Raw genomic sequence first — 17,412 nt, forward strand, 5'->3', positions numbered from 1 at the left:
TGAGACTTTTTATCAGGAACGCAAGAACTACAACATATCACAAATTCAACCTATTTCATATATAATTCTTTTAAATTCGGTTGATTAGACTTAGCTTTATATGTGATCAAAGGTCCATGTACAAAGTTTATGAAAACAAAGCTTCCTCTATGAGGAAGCAAAACGTAATGTCGAGATTCGAAAGCGAGAGACACGAGTATTCGAGGGTCCAGAGATCAATAATGCATAGTTATAGTTTAACAAACAGCGTTTTAATCTCGTGGATATATTTACACAAAAAATTATCTCATTGCATTCGTAGAAAGGCCAGATAATCACGTCGTGAAGAGATTCGATCGAAGAGAAAAATAACGCTTAATGCCGACCGCGCGAATCGAAGGTTCGCCGGAGCTATCGTACATTTAACTATCTTGTGCGCGTATCACGATCCGTTAAACATTATTACATTTTATGTTCTTACATATACACGCACTCTTTGGCCTTTACTCGCACACGTGCATACAGTACTGTCGGACGCTCGTGCACTCTACTTTAATAGCGTCATATACACTAACTTCTGTATGTATGCAGTACAAAAGTTTTTAACAGCATGGCAAATCGAACATAATCAAAACATGTGAAAAGATGTATACTCGATTAATATCGATATAATGTTGCTTCGAAATTAAATTGCTGATACAATACAACGTGCAGTAAAAAAAAAACAATTGATTCGAAATTTATGCGTGATTTAAAAAATCAACAACCCTCCCTTATTTTTTCATATCCATAAATCGCGCCGTGTGTAAGCTAAAAAAATATGCGTATACATTATCTTTTTAAATTTATAGACGAATGCTCGCTAGTCCGACGTACAACTACTCGTTCATCAATCTTTACACGCTAGAATTTTATGGTATTTACAAATTTATCGTAATAACACGCTCTATATAGAAGTATCGCGGAAACTCGAGGTCCGAAAGGAAAATGCCGAACTGATGACAAATCCGAATACGACGCATACATATACATGTTAAGCGATTACGATTATGGTCTATTTTTCTTAATTGTACACTTCATGTGTGCACAATTTTTCTTAATTGTAACTGTTAATAAATTAATCGCCTTACCTAACGCAGCCTAGAGACGATTTACAGATTTACACCTTTGGTAAAAGACAACAAAAAGCGTGTGATAATACGGCAGTTACGGATGTGCTTAACAAACCCGAACTGCGCGAATTAAAATTAGCGAATATGAATGAATCAGTACTCATTAATGAAGAAATGATTAATTTAAAATCAGCTTATACATCTCACGGTGATTATCAGACTGACAAAGTTAACAAAAATTCAGTAGGAATACAGACTATATGTAAAAAAAAAACATTATAAAAAAATTACTTCGCGAGAGCTTTTCAATGTTTTCAAATATGACTAGCGCACGTAAACGTAAAGGCTGCATTCCAATATTCACTGTCAGTACTGAAAATCTATATTTTTCTATATTTTACGTCACATATAGTCGTATACTATAGATTTTCAGTATTGCCAGTAAATATCGGAACGTAGCCTTAATAAGATCAAAGCTCATATAATAGTAATTAATGACTTGAACGTACATTTATTCATGTTAAGTACAAGCTCGAAAGAAGCTCTATACGTTGAAATCAGCGCATTAATTCGGAAATTTGTCCATTTCCTACGACGCGTCGGGCGTCTCTAAAAATTTGTCTAAAAATACAGACGAACAAAATCAACTTACAAAGTCGCCACAATTGTGTAAACATTATACAACGCACTATGTACAAATACATCTCTCAAACTCCTAACAATCACTCTAGTGCCGTTGAGAAGCTGCTATTCATTCTGCATAGCCGCACAAAAATATCATTTCCACGTTTCTCAATCTGACATGTCGCTATTTATACATATATGTCACACTTGCTATGGCGCGTCAAAAGAAGTTTCATCTAAATAAATAAATGAAATTTAAATAAAAATGGGCGAGTAATCTTCGCGATACATCCTACAAAATACTATTTCAATACGATCCCTGGCACTTGGTATTCATTGCTGCTAACACAAGTGCGAGATCTATCAATTTACGCGCTATTCTCCTATTCCTTTCTCCTTATTACTAAAATGTCCCGGCTTACGTTACAGTACGGACAAGATATCGCTTGGTCTCACTTTGTACTTTAATAAGTAGTAGACAATATACACTTTTACATTGGTGTTCCTTTTTATGAGTTGAGTCTAGAAATTATTCGTCCTGGGGCTTCGAACGCCTTGAGAACGACAGGCGTCACTGGTCCAAGTCATCTTTGCATTGTTGAGATCTATATGCAACGGCATATGAGAAGGAGCGAGCGGTTTTTGCGTAGAAAGTTATATCTAGCGCAACCGCATTTCTTGGGCCTTAGAGGACCAACAGAGATTCTTTCGTAAGTAGAATAATAAAATTGTTTGCGGTGTTTTACAACTGATCGCTTAAAAATAAATCGTAGACGATATATCCGATATATTCTCTTGCAGTAGAAGCGCCTTATAGTTAAAATTTCTATATAATGAAAAAATTGCGAACGATCCTTAATAAATTTTTATCTATCTATTCTACTTCTCGCGGTTGATTCTCTATGGACCATTGAGATTCTTCACTGTATATGTATCGTATTGCGACCATAATAGAATCAGTCAATAAATTATACGTGCAATTATGAAGAAAATATCGAACATATGTAATACTCGTTGTTGATGAAAAAAACTGATATATACCATATACCGTAAGTCATTTTCTATGTTTATGAACGCTGAATCACGACGAAATGCACTAAATGTTCTAATTCGCTAAAATCCAATTTTACGGTATATAGCGAGGAAATTCATGTTTACAACGCAAGTTTTCCAAGTTCGTTGTAAAAGCGTTAGCAACATATATGCTATATATAATATTCATGCATTTGAATCTCGTAATGAAACTGTCGTAATAAAATTGTCACATTGAGACAGCAACGTTTGTACGATTAATTAATAAAATGATCACAAGTTTAAAAAGAACGTCAATATCGCAATATCGCTAATAGAAATAAAATAACGTTCTTCAAAAACATAGCTTTCATCGACTTCCACTTCTGTAGGCTCATTATCATGATGTGGACGGCATTGTACTAAACTGACTGAACATGTTACAGCAATAACACGGAATAAACGTGTGCGAGGTTCTGTAAAATAAAATATTAGCCGGTAAATTTCTTTCATAATGTGATTGAATTAATACCAAATTAAAAAATAATAGTGCCTTCTAATGGAATACGTAGTGTCTCACCTATATTTACAAAGCGATTATTTAGAGTTCACACATCTCATTTGCCGTTGCAACTTTCGATTATTTTGTTTCTTACGCACACTTTTATCGCATTGCCTGCCAGTATCACAAATTAATTGCTAAGGTTGTGAACCGCCGCCACCATCACCACCACCCATATTCTCAGTTTGATTCCCATCAACCGAGTTGCTTCGCTTGCTATCCGTACCATGACTGAAACATTCAATTTGTCCGATATGCATTGCGTTTTTGCATACGTACGACACGGTACGCAAAATGACATTTAAACGGCAAACGCTCTGCGAGTAAAATGAGACTCACTTTACATGAACGGAAGAAGCGTCGATCTCTGTTGATACACGAGATTGTTCTTGGACAATTCCAGCAGGTGGTCTTGTTTTCGACGCAAAATCCGATTGACAGCTGCCGGCGCGTTTACTCTTCCCGATAACTGTTTCTTTACTATTCGATTCTTGCATCATCAAACACATTTCCACCATTGCCCTCAGACAATTCACAAACAATTCAGCACTCTCGGGCGTACAGTTTGACACCATTTGTGTTGACTGTAAACATTTTGTCAATTGCGTTACGGACAGAAAGACTCCTAGCTCTTTAAATCCAGTCCATATCAAAATCAAATCACTAAAGAAATAATTAAATGCTAGAATCCAAAACTTACGTCTGAGTCTGGGTAAGGCCCTGCGAACCTCCAAAGACCGCGGAATCCGCAGCTTTGCAAATAGTGTTGCAAATGATGTTGCTGGTTCGTATCTTCGCAGGCTATCATGTTCTGTATAATAGTTTGAACGGCATTCAGTATCGCTTGGTCATGACAAGAAGACAATACGCTATTGATCTTTGCGTCGAGTAAGTTATGTCTGCAAGAATATTCGGCAAGTTGCAAAAATTTGAAGATAGATTAGTCTCAGATATTCTCGTTTGAAAAAACTTACACGACTGGAAAAACTTTAGGGAAAACTACTGTTGCTTCTGCCAGGTATTCATAAAGAATCCGCGTTTCGTTTTCATTGGTGGAATACTTGACTAGCGTGGCCAGCATGGTCAGCACCAAAGTCTGCGTTGAAAAATCCGTTAATACTTCCGGATCGAGTAAGACGTTATTTTCGTTGCTTAGGCTCACTCTGGTGCTACGATCTCTCTGTGTAAAAATACAAACACATTAGTTTCCTCGACTCACGATAAGATTAAGAAATTAAATATTACAGTCGCGGACGTAGACGTTCTCAATTCATATTTCCTAGATGAATAGTCAAAGAAAACCGCGTTTCAATTCGAAAAGAGAGGAAAAAAAATACAAGAATTATACCACAATTATTGTTGAAATGACAAGTACCTGTTGCTCCGCGTTGTCCGCTGACTTGTCGTCCTTTGCGCTCGGCACGCTCAAGGATCGCTGCGATTTAAATAAAAGCCGGCCAGTCTTGTTAGTGACAAGTTGCATGATGTTTTATATAATCCAGACAGGCACAGGCAGGCGCGGGCACACACCGAGAGAGTAAACAGAGATGCACAAAGGAATAAAATGATGTTATATGCTATGCGCAACAGGTCTACTGGTATCAACTGGGAATCGGATTGAAAAGTATGGCAAACGATAGACAAAACCATCACGCGAAATCAATTTTCGTTCAACGTGCTTAAAAGCTGAGGCTTTGAGAACTTGAGATTCTTTTTCATGAGTGTCAATAAATTCAGCAATAAAATGTAACTGAAAAGCTTCATACCAAGAATATAGTAAATAAAATTAGATAGATACATATACCCAAAAGATATGGAATATAATTCCAAATAGATACATGGATAATAGATACGTTTTACTATATTTTTGTAGATAAAACACACACACACACACACACACACACACAAGTTCTCAGATAACAGGCGGATTTGATAAACAGATATTCCTTGGCAAAAGTAAAAGACTTGATCAAACAATTCGTAGAGACAATAAGATGAGCAAAGCGATAGTAATAGAAGCAATATACATAATTTATCGCGCAAATTACATATGAATATTTTATTTTATGAGAAAGAAGTTCATATTTTGTTCGAGTAAGCTCTGGATAATTTTATTTCGTGCGAGCACTTCTCTTGATACTTTTGGGATCATGCAGTGCATTGTTCCAAAGTAACTTCATGCACTCTGTATGCTCGAGAATGATTTCTTTTTAACTTGCTAAATAAGTAATTGTGTGTGCGAGAATGGTGCTACATTTCGATATTCTCTACATAAGTAATAATTTTAAAAGGTAAGATTTTTAGGGGCGCAAAAGTTGGTGTTCCTACAATATTTCAAACGCACAAGTTAACTACGCCGTTATAATTATTGCTATAGCTCGTAAAGGAGAAATTTTTGAACAACGCGCGCGCTCGTAATTATATAATTTATACCTGCGCAGATTGTTTTTGTTGTTTCGCTTGAGTAAGCGCCGATTGATCCAGTAAATCCCAGGTCTTCTGTCTTCTACTCGTAGGATTAGAAGCTCCAGGCATATCCTGGCGACGTGTACACGATAATCTCATTAATGTCATATGTATTATGTTTTATGTAATCTATGTATAATACTATAATAACAAATAGAAAAAAAGATAGTCACCGTATTGCGCGATGGCAGAGTATCGAGAACGTCCGAACTGCCTGATGAATCGTGCAAGCTTTTGTCGAGCGAGTGTCGGATGTGACATCTGCTACGAACCTCTTCTGACACAGCCACTAACGCTGCAAAGAATGAAATTCAGAATAGATTTTTTTTTAATCTTAATATTATTTCAAACTAACGTGAACGTTACCGGTCAAGTAAGGGATACTTTCAGGCGTTACTTCAAATTTATCCCTTTTGGAAGGTTTAGCTACGATTGCCAGTAACATAGTCAATACTCTGACCGTCCTGGTGACTGTAGTCGGCGTACGATGCCTGTAGCCTTTCAGAAGATGACCGACCAGCGCGAAATGAAAGTTAGACTTAAAGGACAAACCCACAGCATGATCTAATTGTTTAAACTGATATTCCAAAGGTTCACGCGTTGTCATCATTACGTATTCTAATGTCTGGAAAGAATAGTGGTAATGATTTAGTCTCTATTAATCTTCATATTAAGAGATATTTAAAGATTAATCAAGATTCTCTCGAGAAGAAGACTCTTGAAGAGTGCAGACCTTTTCGTCGAAAGTGCCTTGTGAGTCAAGTGTGTGCAAGTTCTGCTCGAGAAGGGCTAGGCCGGATGCGTATAACGATGCTTCATCTAATTCGAGAACGGACGTGGCAATCCAGAATAAATGCCTGTGTATTGGCGATTCCTTAACAGAAAACGGTAAAACGGATTTAGTACTGAATATTGAAGTTGAACGATTTCTAAAGCTCTAAACGGAAACTTACGGGTCTCAGAAGAGGTTGCAATCGGGTTAAGCACATAACAATAGCCTCTATAAGATTAATATCGTTGAAACTTTCGAGCGCCTTCATCAGTATCTTCAGTAGTTGCCTCATGTCTTGATCCGTTATACTTTTGCTGATACAACCGAAGACGATGAGAGCTCTTGGCTGCAAAGCCGGATTTAAGCAGAAGGCAAAGTTCTTCGCTAACAATGTCCACGTTTTTAACCAATCGCACTTAGGAATGTCTCGCATGCAAGCCTCCATGATCTCCAGAAGAGCGTCAGTTATGACTTCCAAACTGGTTAAATAAAGTCTCTCCTTGTCCTGTGTCCCGTGCGCGCTTCTCTCGCTACTGAGCCACTTTTCACCCCCATTCGCGTGTTTACAGCTGGATTTTGAATGTTCGTAGAAAGCCGTGCCAGCGGCGGATTTCACCTTGCTGATGCCAAACAGTAGGTAAAACTTGGGCAATGAGAATTCGTCTAGGCTCATCCGTAGTATTCTATGTGTATCTTCGGAGAACGAAGGCGAACTGCATGTGCACAACGAGTGAATACTGTTGATCACCAAACCATGAGTGGAAGCTCGCATGGTCAAACTGCCGGAGCATACGAGCAACGTCACCGTGTGAAAAATGTACGGCAAGTGTTTTCCTACATCCAGACAGTTATTAAAGGACAACATCAGGAGATATCTCGCCAGGATTGCTATATCACTCCACCTTACATGCTGCTCCAGCTGCGACGTCGGCGACATGCATGTCTTGTCCACTATTCGACATACCTTATTTATTAGTTTCTTGGCGACCAATTGCACGTTACCGGACGCCAGAGCGACTGCAGTATCCGCCATGATCTCGGCGGATCTCGCCGTTTCCGGCGAGCCTAAGCCATATCGCGCGCTGCGTTGAAGAAAAATATCGAGAACAACGTCAATCAGTTCCGGCAACATACCAATCGTACTCCAGATCTTCGCCTGTATACTCGGATACATTGCAGTCTCCTGGACAGTCAACGTAATCAAATCGTCCAGGATATCTATAACTTGCTTCTGCCGCTTACCGCCTTCATCGCGCGGTTTGTAAAATCGCACGAGATTGCTGAGCCACGGTGTCATATATTCAAGGCATAAATGCTTCAGCTCGATAGTCGACGCCCTGAAGCCTTGTAAGCATTCCTTAAGAAATTCGAGCGTGAGATGCGGATCGTTCGCCGCCAAGGTCTCACTCAAATGCTTTATGAATATGGTGTTATTCGATGGTATGCAAATACCAGATGTTTCCAACAGTTGACCCTCTATTTTCAAGCCAAATGTCGCTGTGAGCGCGCACAGGTGGTTATACGCGGCAGTCCGAAGATTGGGGTCCGGACTACCGAGATTCAGTAAGGCCATGTTCAAAAGGGTACCGGGCACATCCTTAGGCCTGATTTTCGAGTGAACGGACACAGAGTCCGGCTGCGACAGCACCCAACGATTCCTGATGTGAATTATATTCTGCACAATGCTGTCGCAATCGTTGTGGGCAAAAGTCAGAGGTACCGATTCGATGGAAATGGTCAGCACAAATGAATTGTCGTCCAACAGACAAACATCTTCTATTTCGGACGCATAATAGATGTCATTTAAGAGAACCCAATGCGATAACACTTTAGCTCTATCAGTATGCATTACTTGGAACGTCGTTGGTCCGATCTTCACAGATACTCTCAGCTCTTTGTGAGCTAGTTTCAAGGCGCCGGTGAACACTTTCAAGTCTTCGTCCAGGGATAATGTCGCTCCGGGTAATTTCAGTTGCTCGACATCGATCACGTCACTTAATTTCCCTTGGCCGTCGATGAAGACAATCTTTCGATTACCTTTCAACGGCGCCACGATACTATCATAATACTTTGTGAATTCGCGTACCCACGAATTACAATTGTAAATGTAAACTGCGTGGAGATTTTCATAGGTTGCCACAGGTAGAACGCAAAACCACTTTTGCAAAAATTCTACCCTAAACCGATTATCTACACACGTGTGAGTGAAATCGACGACTACGTCGTACGGAGAGTGATGGAAGGGTTTTAATGTTAGAATAACGTGATATATCAGCAGATCGCCGTTCGTTTCGCCAAGTCTGAAAATAAAAGTTTAAATAGTATACTCTTCGCTATATGTATATGTATATTCACCGCTATCTTATATAAACGATTTGCGCATACTTGAATCGTCGTGCAATGTAGTAAAATACTGGATAGCCTTGCTTGCTGGTGCCCGCTTGATAAAAGATATTCATACTCTGGATGCTTTTAAATTCCTCTGTCTCATGCATATTATGCTTCATCATGATCTCTTCAAAATTAGTCGACGACATGTCTTTGCTCGCCCATCGTGACATAGGCATGTAAGTAGTCGAAAAGAGCGAGCTGAAATTCAAACATAGAATCAATTCGTGATTCATATTAGCGATGATAACGTAGTCAAAGCAAACAGGTCGAAAACTCACTGAGAATCCACCGGCTTGTGCTCAGGTGGACCAAGATACGCTAATAACGTAGCCATCTTGTCAAATGGTCTCCTTCCGACAGCTTTGTGGTCTCTACTACTACTAAGATAGTCTCCAATTTTTTCCTGATGATTCCACAACAACCTGTGCAATGCTAAGACATTGGCATCCGAAACAAATGACATAGGATGGCTGGTTTGATCGACCGTTTCGCAATCCGATGCTATCTGTATGATGAATCGTCGACCGATCTCGAAATTCGTTCTCAAAAAATCGTTGAAAGGCAACATATGTTGCTCCTTGCTGAACTCTACGTGATTTGCAATATTCTGCAATATCTTTGACATAAGCATGAGGCCTCGCTTGACTTCATACGGTACCGGTTTGTTCACGATACCCATCTCTTGGGGTGAGACAATGGCAGGATTAATGAAACGTAGAAATATCACCGTTCCTACGGCCACAATGTTGCTCTGCGGAGATTGCGGAAATCTCTTGCATAATACTTGATACAGGCAGTGACACATCGAGCGCAGCTGCGGAGGAAACCTGAAAAGATATTTCGGACTTGAGCGGATATGACTTATGTGATTTTATTTTATTTAACAAGTTATAATAAATGATGACTTACGTATCTGATGATGATACGATAGCATTGAACACTTTTTGTGTCAATGTGATTAAGTTGTCACCGTTTTGTTCAATACTTTCGTTAGGATCAATCCTTGCGCTGTCTACTTCAAAACTAATTGTTGGCTCGTCCAGTAAAGGTTTGATCAGAGGTTCAAGCAAGCCTTGCAAATAGCTGGTACCATAAATTTTAAAGCAGAATGACATTATCTTACTTCCCAGAGTATTACCGCGAAAGAGAGTCTGTATGCAATCAGTTAGCTCGACCTCTCGATAAAGCATATTCCACAATAGAGGTGACAATAAATGCTTTGCGTCAAACAGTGTCACGAAGACACGCGCCAACTCATCCATTTGATTTGTCGTCACTACATTGGCCAATGCCATGGCGATAGGCAATTCACCTTTATCACTGATCATTGTAACGAGTTGCACTAATTGCTCGTATCTGTCTGCTAGGACAGTCTCAGCAAGGGTATCGAACTCCGTTCCCTGCTGAAGGATTTTAGTCAACACTTCCATAAATGCGACTCGCGTCTGAAGATCCGCGTTATAGCCTAAATCTAAGTAAGAAAAAAGTTAAAGATTTAGTGATAGAGCCATTAGTTACTGATAGTTATGGATAATTGAAGACGTCTCTGGAAGAAATAAAATGGCAAATAAAAATAAAAGCAAGAAATATGTCTTTGGGACTTAATCCGTTCCTCCAGAAAACTCTTGAATTAAAAGCATATAACGTGATTTTTTGCGTACGTATTGAATGTCTCAAGCCGCTGTCTATATTTGCACTGAGAAGATTACTCGTAGCTTGAATGGTAGTGTTGCGCAAAGTGGCTAGCTTGTTAGTCGTTAAAGTAGGCGATTGCTGAGACTCAAGATCCTTGTCCTCCGATGATGATGATGATGGGTCGTTGCAGTAATTTATTAAATTCATAAAGAGTATGAAATATTTCGAAAATAGTTCAGACTTTGCTTCCATCAACTCAACACGATCAGAATCTTCAGGCTGAAGAGGAAGTCCGCGCAATAATGCTCCTACTGCCTCCATGCAAGCTTGATCCAAATCTCTAGAGAAAGTTAAAGACATATTCGATAATTATACCTATTTATTTTTAGTTTTTAACATATAAGTTGGACATATTTATATATAAAGTGAGAGAAAATATTTTACCTTGTGTAAGCTGTAATATCGTTGGCAGTTGTTGAAAAAAAAGGATGCCTGCACATTACCCACTCGGTCAAATATTCAACTAGTTTGTTGCGAAATTTCAACTCCTGTCTAAATGCCAGATCGTCTCGTCTCTTCATCATAGCTTCAACCAGCTGGCATAATTTGGTTTTGATGCAAATCGAATGTACCGTCATGTCTAAATGCCTGACATACCTAACGATTGCCAACATCATGCCTTCAATACTGGTCACTCCGAGGTATTCCGATGGTTGATCCGTTTTTGAGTCCAGAATATTTTTCATTATAAATATGGTGTGTTCAATGAACTGCGTGTTTAAATCCGATACCACTACGTGTCCACGTGGGTCGAAGGATTTCTCGACGAAATTTTTTATCTGATCGAACAATATTGGATATACGGCAGGACTCATCTCATGTGCGACTAACTCCTTCACGTGCTTCTGTATTTGATTGCCAAGTTTCTCGTTGTTGCAAATTAATAATCGTAATAAGTTGAATACGAATTGTGTCACTGGGCAATATTGCGCTTCTTGATTCGAATTTGTTAAGCCCAAGACGGAATCCTGCTGTTTCGTCAAACCCCTTTTATGCTCGGGATTAAAAGGGAATACGTCATACGGTGGTCTACTAGGTGAACGACGTTGCAAGCATACTCCGCCCAAAGCGCAAAGAAACCCTGTCATGTTGGCCCACTCGTTAATTTGCTCTTCCACTTCGTGCTCCGAATTCTGGTGTGCTGCTCTCCGTTTTACGTTTCCGCGACAAAACGGCTCTACCTGCACATCCTCAGTCTTGCTTTTAGGATAACTAGCCAATTGCCGCGAAGTCGCTTCCCAATTTCTAAATGTTTCCTCCCAAGCCTAAAAATACGAATGTAAACGTCTGTCAGTTTTTAAAAAGACTATGATGATGTTCATGTTCGATTGATATTGATTAAATATTAACTAATATTTTATCGTGTTTTATGCATGGTGATAGAGTTCATATTACATATAAATACATATACAAAAAATAAATGTTAATATACGTACTGGTTGTATACCATTCACACAATGTTCAATCTTTCTCAACAAGAATAATATTCTTTTTTGTAACGTAGCACGCCCTGAAATATAAAAGACACTTCAAACTGCTGCTATCAATAGTTTCGTCATTAAAGAAGATAATGAATAAACGTGGATCACTCACCGTGATTATACTCCTGATAACATAGTCTACTCTCCCCGTGGGCTATTACGATAACAAGATCTTTAATACTCTACTACAGACGAATAAGAATTTTATTACGTGAAATAGAGAAATAACGTCAAAGATTCACAAGTGAGTCTTTGAATCCAGAAGAACATATCTCTCCATCTGTGCTCTGAGTGTTCTCATGAAATCTCGTTAGAAAAATAAAACTTACCAGAGATCAACACGGTCGAAGCTTGCGCCACGTCTAAATACACGTGATAATTCGGAAGCAAACAGGTCACCGCTACCTCGTCGCTGCCACAGAGAATTTCCGCTTCTTCGCATAATAGTGCAAAACAAGACATGGATACTAAAACAGCCTCCATGTCTATACTCCATAAATACATCAAGCACACGACCTGAACACGTTAACGTCCTCGAATTACGTGTAACCAGCCATAATTTTGTAATGGTTAAAAGTTTGTACCTCAAGTTTAATATGCGCTTGTTTACTGATTGCAATATGGCTGTCCACATTTCCATAATCTTTGTACTGAGAAAGAAAAGCATTCCTACAACTCAGTATCTCACGAAGCCATTTAAGTATAGTCGTGTAGTTGAAAATTTGATGTTGAATCAATTTCTGGGAGATTGAGAAAACGACTTGCGAACTGGCATCCCAGAAAGTGTCGAGCGGCGCTTCTGGATTCCATGCTTTGACCTTGTCTGGGTGGTGTAGCACTAACAAAGCCTCCATCGCTTCGTGGGCGATGTCCGGCATCGTGGGCTGATGGACTAATGAGACAAGTCCATTAATCAACTCTAAAGTGGACCTTTGTATTTCATGGCCAGCTGTGCCGTAACTCTGCAACGTGTCAACGTAATATGGAGGCTTTAGACATCTTATCCATATTTAGTCTATATATATATATTCTATATCTCGATTATATGTATTTTTTTTTAAATTAAGTTAAGTTACACATGAGTAGCAAATGCTTTATTTATACTTTTCATATTTTACCGTTAACACTTATATTCATACGTGATCCATATTTATTTATAAAAAACATACGTGCAACATTAACATAGGGTCCACGTGAATGAGTCGCACCATCACCAACAATAGGTTCTTAGAATTAGCTATCTCCTCTTTAGGCTTGAGGGCAAAGTTGTGAATCATGCGCAGCGGCGTATTCCACATGCAGTTCTGTGTCACTTTGTTCAGAGTATCGGTAAACATATTCCTGAGTTTTGTGCCGTACGAATATACAAGACTACGCTCTGGCCACCACGGTAATCTCGGTTGCGTGAAGATTCTGAAATATGGAGCATCGAAACCGGTCAGACTTGCCAACAACTTGCGAGCGTCTTATGCGCGTGCTGCAAGAAGAAAATATTTTTGACACTTGCTTGTATAATGAGCTGACCAAGACGAACTGGTACGTTGACGGGTACGTGACATTCAGGCAAAACTTAAAAACTTCGTTGTTATGCGGATTGATACGGAAAGAGCTAACGAAGAAGTCGATCATCAGATCGACGTCCTGCGCGCTGTACGTCTGCCCGCGTGAAAATGGCTTCGAGGGATTGAAAAGAAGGCTCATCAGATCATCCATCAGCTGCTTTGCTAGAGTTAGGACGACGTTGCTAGATTCGGCGTTGTTGACATACGTGGCCGCCTTAATGAGATTGACGCACGTGATCGCCGCGGCCTCGGACAGTTGGCGACTAGAGGAGCTGCCGTGCATTCGCAGACTACGCTTTACGCTATCGATGAACTGCTTCTTTCTCGAATATCGTGGCGACGCGGGTGGCCTAGTGTCGGTGTTGACGATCTCCAGGACCTTGGGCGAGAGTACCAGCAGCATTATCTGCAACGGCCAAACAGAGGCCGCGCGGCTCTTCTTCTCAACGACAAACGTGTCGAGAATGTCGAACAACTCTTCGCAGGCCTTACTAAGATCCTCATTAGGCTGCTTTTGCACGTCGGCGAACTCATGCGGATACGTGTCCATCCAGTTCCAGATCGCCTTCTCCAGAGGATTCATAAGCACGAGATACGCCGACTTCTTGCCGACTAGTTGCCGGATTTTCTGTATAGTTTCTGCAACACGAACGAGTGAACGCGCGCGTAAGTGTACACGGCATTAAATATTATTGGCTTCATTTATGCACGCGCGCCACGTTTTAATAATCACCGCCTACCGTTCAGAAGCCTGGTCAATCTGTAGACATCGACATTGATATACTGCATCAGCTCGATGTCGCTGCAGTCTGGATTCTCGTCCCCGCTGTTGGACAGTTCCTGAAGCCTGGCCGATATCCGGTTGAAGACCGCGTTGAAGAACGTTAGGCTTAGAGCGAACAGCACTTTGCTCGCTAACGTCCTTATCATTTTCGTCTGCGGGCTGTCGTAGGGCATGCCTGCAACGTACACGTAATCCTTGAAGATTTTCTACTTTCACCTTGACTCGCGATCTCAACACGTTTCCTCGCCGAGTTGTTCCGCTCACCTATGAACTGACATATCTCCCGCAGCAGCAGCTTCACATTCATCGCCTCCTCGAATTTCGTTGTGTCCTTCGGTGTGTTCGCCAGGCACTTCTCCAGCGTGTCCAGAACGATGATGATTGACTCCTGTCGATCTTGATCCTTGGGTTGGAACGGCCGCTGACTGCTCGTGCTCGGTGTCAGCTCGTTGACCCGTTGCAGCATCTTCGTAAGACCAGATATAACGAAGGAGAAGCGGTATCGAGATATCTCTATCAGGCATTTCTTGCACCTCTTCTCGTTCACTCGAGAATGAGGACTCTCGGGACCGGATCGACACGGCAGCTGCGTTCAAAAAAGCGATCTCTTAGGGAAAGAGAGATATATATATATATATATATATAAATAAAAGGTACAATGTGACAAAAATATTTAAATAAAGTACAAAGTGTGCGCAATGAAGTAACATTGATGAATGAATGGATGATCCATTTTCGTCTCCTTGCAGATACGGGGACTATATATTAGGATGAAGGAGGAGGAGGCATCAAGGATGAAATGAGGCAGTCTTTGAAATAATGGTGGCGACAACGTGCCTCGGTTTTATTCCCTTTTGTTCGGGTGTATCGCGGGCAGCGGCAGCGCGCCGCGCGGTCGAGCTGTACGCTGTGCGTAAAGGGAATGCGACTTTCATTCTTGGATGGACCCATCCCATTCCGCGGGCTCGCATCAAACGCGCCAATTGTAAAAGACGTCATTCTTTTTTATCGCCATTTTCATGGGCACGGGGGTGGACACGAGCGCGGAATCTCGTCCTGATTTATTCACGTCCGTGTTATCCGGAGCGTTGTTGAGACCGTCGAGGAATACCGTCATTTTCTTATTGGTCTTGCAATCATCACGTTCCACGCGACGTTATATATCGCGGGTGAATAGTATACAGTTTAATTAAAACAAAAGCATCGCCCTACGTATCACGCCGAGCGTGGGTGGTGAAAATCGTGCGAACGAACATTCGTGAGTCATGGAGTCATCGCGCAAGTTTATCGATATTTACACCTCGCACCCCTATATATAATAGATACGTTACTGCATATACACCTTGCGTGAGCTGCTCTCACGGCGAGCCCGGCGAGGTTGACTGGAGGCGGATGGCGGAGGGGGCGAAGGTCAAACCGCACGAGGGGAGCCGGGAGCCGGGAGAGGAGGGGCCATCTTTGCAAGAATACATCTTTTCATGAATGAACGAATCAAAAGGAGGGAAGGAACGACATCGTATTCTCGGGCACGGCGGGTGGCCCTCCTCCCACTTTATCGATACACACTCGAAACGTACGACCGTCTTCGTCTTACGCGCGTACAGAGGTCCGATTTTTTTCGAGAAAAATAACGCGTGTAGCTGTAGCTGTTCGAAACCCTTTCTAGCTCGATCCTCTCAGCCACATTTGGGAGCGCGCGTAATCATATGATACGTTAGTAGTAAAAAATCAAGCACGTACATTATCTCGCAACCGTGTCAACGTGAAAGAATTAAATAAGTTTACGTACATCTTGCGTACATAGGTTGAGACTCTATCATGTTATTTCTTAAATGTAAGGTTTTGATATGCCACCCTTCGCGCGCGTTATAAGAACGAACAACGATTTCAAAGCCCTAGCAACTGTAAAAAATTTAAGCAAATCTCTGATCACGTTTCTTATAAACGTCCGTTTTTGTCACATCTTTCGGAAAATCTGCTGTAGAAATGGAACGTATAAAATAATGGTATGCATGAATCTTTGTCCTATATTTAGAAGTTTGTGAGCGCGCTCCTACGCGGACATCGGATGATGGATTAACCGTCGACGTCGAGGTCCTCGACGCGTATGTTTCTCATGTCGAGCTCGCTTCAAGTATCATACACATCTCTGACACGTCTCATGTTCAACGTCGGCACGTAGGTATTACGACATTACGAGTCGACTTTGACCGACTCTCGTGGGTAGTCGCATATCCTCGTCCTCGTCGCAGTCGTTGATCCAGGAGTAGCTGGCCGAAAAAAATGTACCCGGTGCCGGAGCCGGAGAACGGGGCGCCAAGTATGGCGGGAACGAGGTCGACGGTACCGGTGTGCCCCCAAGACGCGCCCATGAAAGGCGTTGACGAGGACGACGGCACGGCACGGCGCGGCACGGCGCGGCGTCGACGAACAAAACGGTCAAGTACCGTAGCCGTGGCCGTTGCACACACCGGAAGAGGGTGGCGAGCCGTGAGCCGTGAGAGGGAAGGAGAGGGCGAGCATGAAACGAAACGGAGACAAGGGAGATCGACACGCTTCTCGCGTCGGAGGTCGGAGCATCGCCAATCGCGCACCTGAGCCTCGAAACGCGCGAGCACCAACGTCGCCCATTCCCCGGGCTTTTGCGTCCCCATCTCTGTCCGAGGTTCACTGACAGGCCGTTACCACGTACCACGACGCGCCAGCTCGCTACGAGCCGCGACCTTACGTCATCATTTATGAACGTTGACTGAACGACTGAACGACCATCACGGGCCATCACCCACGACACCCACCATCGGCACCATCACCGCGGCACGGCACCGCGGATCGCGCAGGATCGCGGACCTGCGAATCGCCAATCGCCCCCGTTGGGGAGGGGCACTTGCGGCGGTGGGACAGCGAAGATGATCGAGCGCGGCCGAAGGTGCACGACCGCCTCGCCGACGCGCCAATCGCGCCGATCGCGCGTTA

General features: G+C 41.9%; 1 protein-coding gene across 6 annotated transcripts; it reads right to left on the bottom strand.

Annotated features, from left to right (window-relative positions):
* Positions 1-229: 229 nt before the first annotated feature.
* Positions 230-17,280, bottom strand: LOC112459746 (neurofibromin). Of its 6 annotated transcripts, none has more exons than XM_025024028.1 (25): positions 17,034-17,280; positions 14,704-15,025; positions 14,396-14,614; positions 13,601-14,294; positions 13,263-13,506; positions 12,678-13,055; positions 12,423-12,609; positions 12,206-12,247; positions 12,049-12,122; positions 10,997-11,877; positions 10,579-10,892; positions 9,827-10,388; positions 9,196-9,744; positions 8,912-9,115; positions 6,708-8,826; positions 6,488-6,628; positions 6,121-6,379; positions 5,928-6,049; positions 5,722-5,826; positions 4,664-4,723; positions 4,263-4,468; positions 3,989-4,187; positions 3,628-3,872; positions 3,307-3,519; positions 230-3,202 (listed from the first exon to the last, which is right to left on the bottom strand). In XM_025024028.1, the coding sequence occupies exons 1-24, from the start codon at positions 17,091-17,093 to the stop codon at positions 3,426-3,428; spliced, it is 8,280 nt and encodes a 2,759-aa protein (XP_024879796.1). In that variant the 5' UTR covers positions 17,094-17,280; the 3' UTR covers positions 230-3,202; positions 3,307-3,425. The 6 variants fall into 6 exon arrangements, with proteins under 6 accessions (XP_024879796.1, XP_024879794.1, XP_024879799.1 ...); XM_025024026.1 differs by having other exon boundaries at positions 4,664-4,750; XM_025024031.1 differs by lacking the exon at positions 17,034-17,280 and adding an exon at positions 15,782-15,806 and having other exon boundaries at positions 4,664-4,750.
* Positions 17,281-17,412: the final 132 nt, after the last annotated feature.

The sequence above is a fragment of the Temnothorax curvispinosus genome, unplaced genomic scaffold (assembly GCF_003070985.1).
Source record: "Temnothorax curvispinosus isolate PA1 unplaced genomic scaffold, ASM307098v1 QBEX01010126.1, whole genome shotgun sequence".
Classification (NCBI taxonomy): Eukaryota; Metazoa; Arthropoda; class Insecta; order Hymenoptera; family Formicidae; genus Temnothorax; species Temnothorax curvispinosus.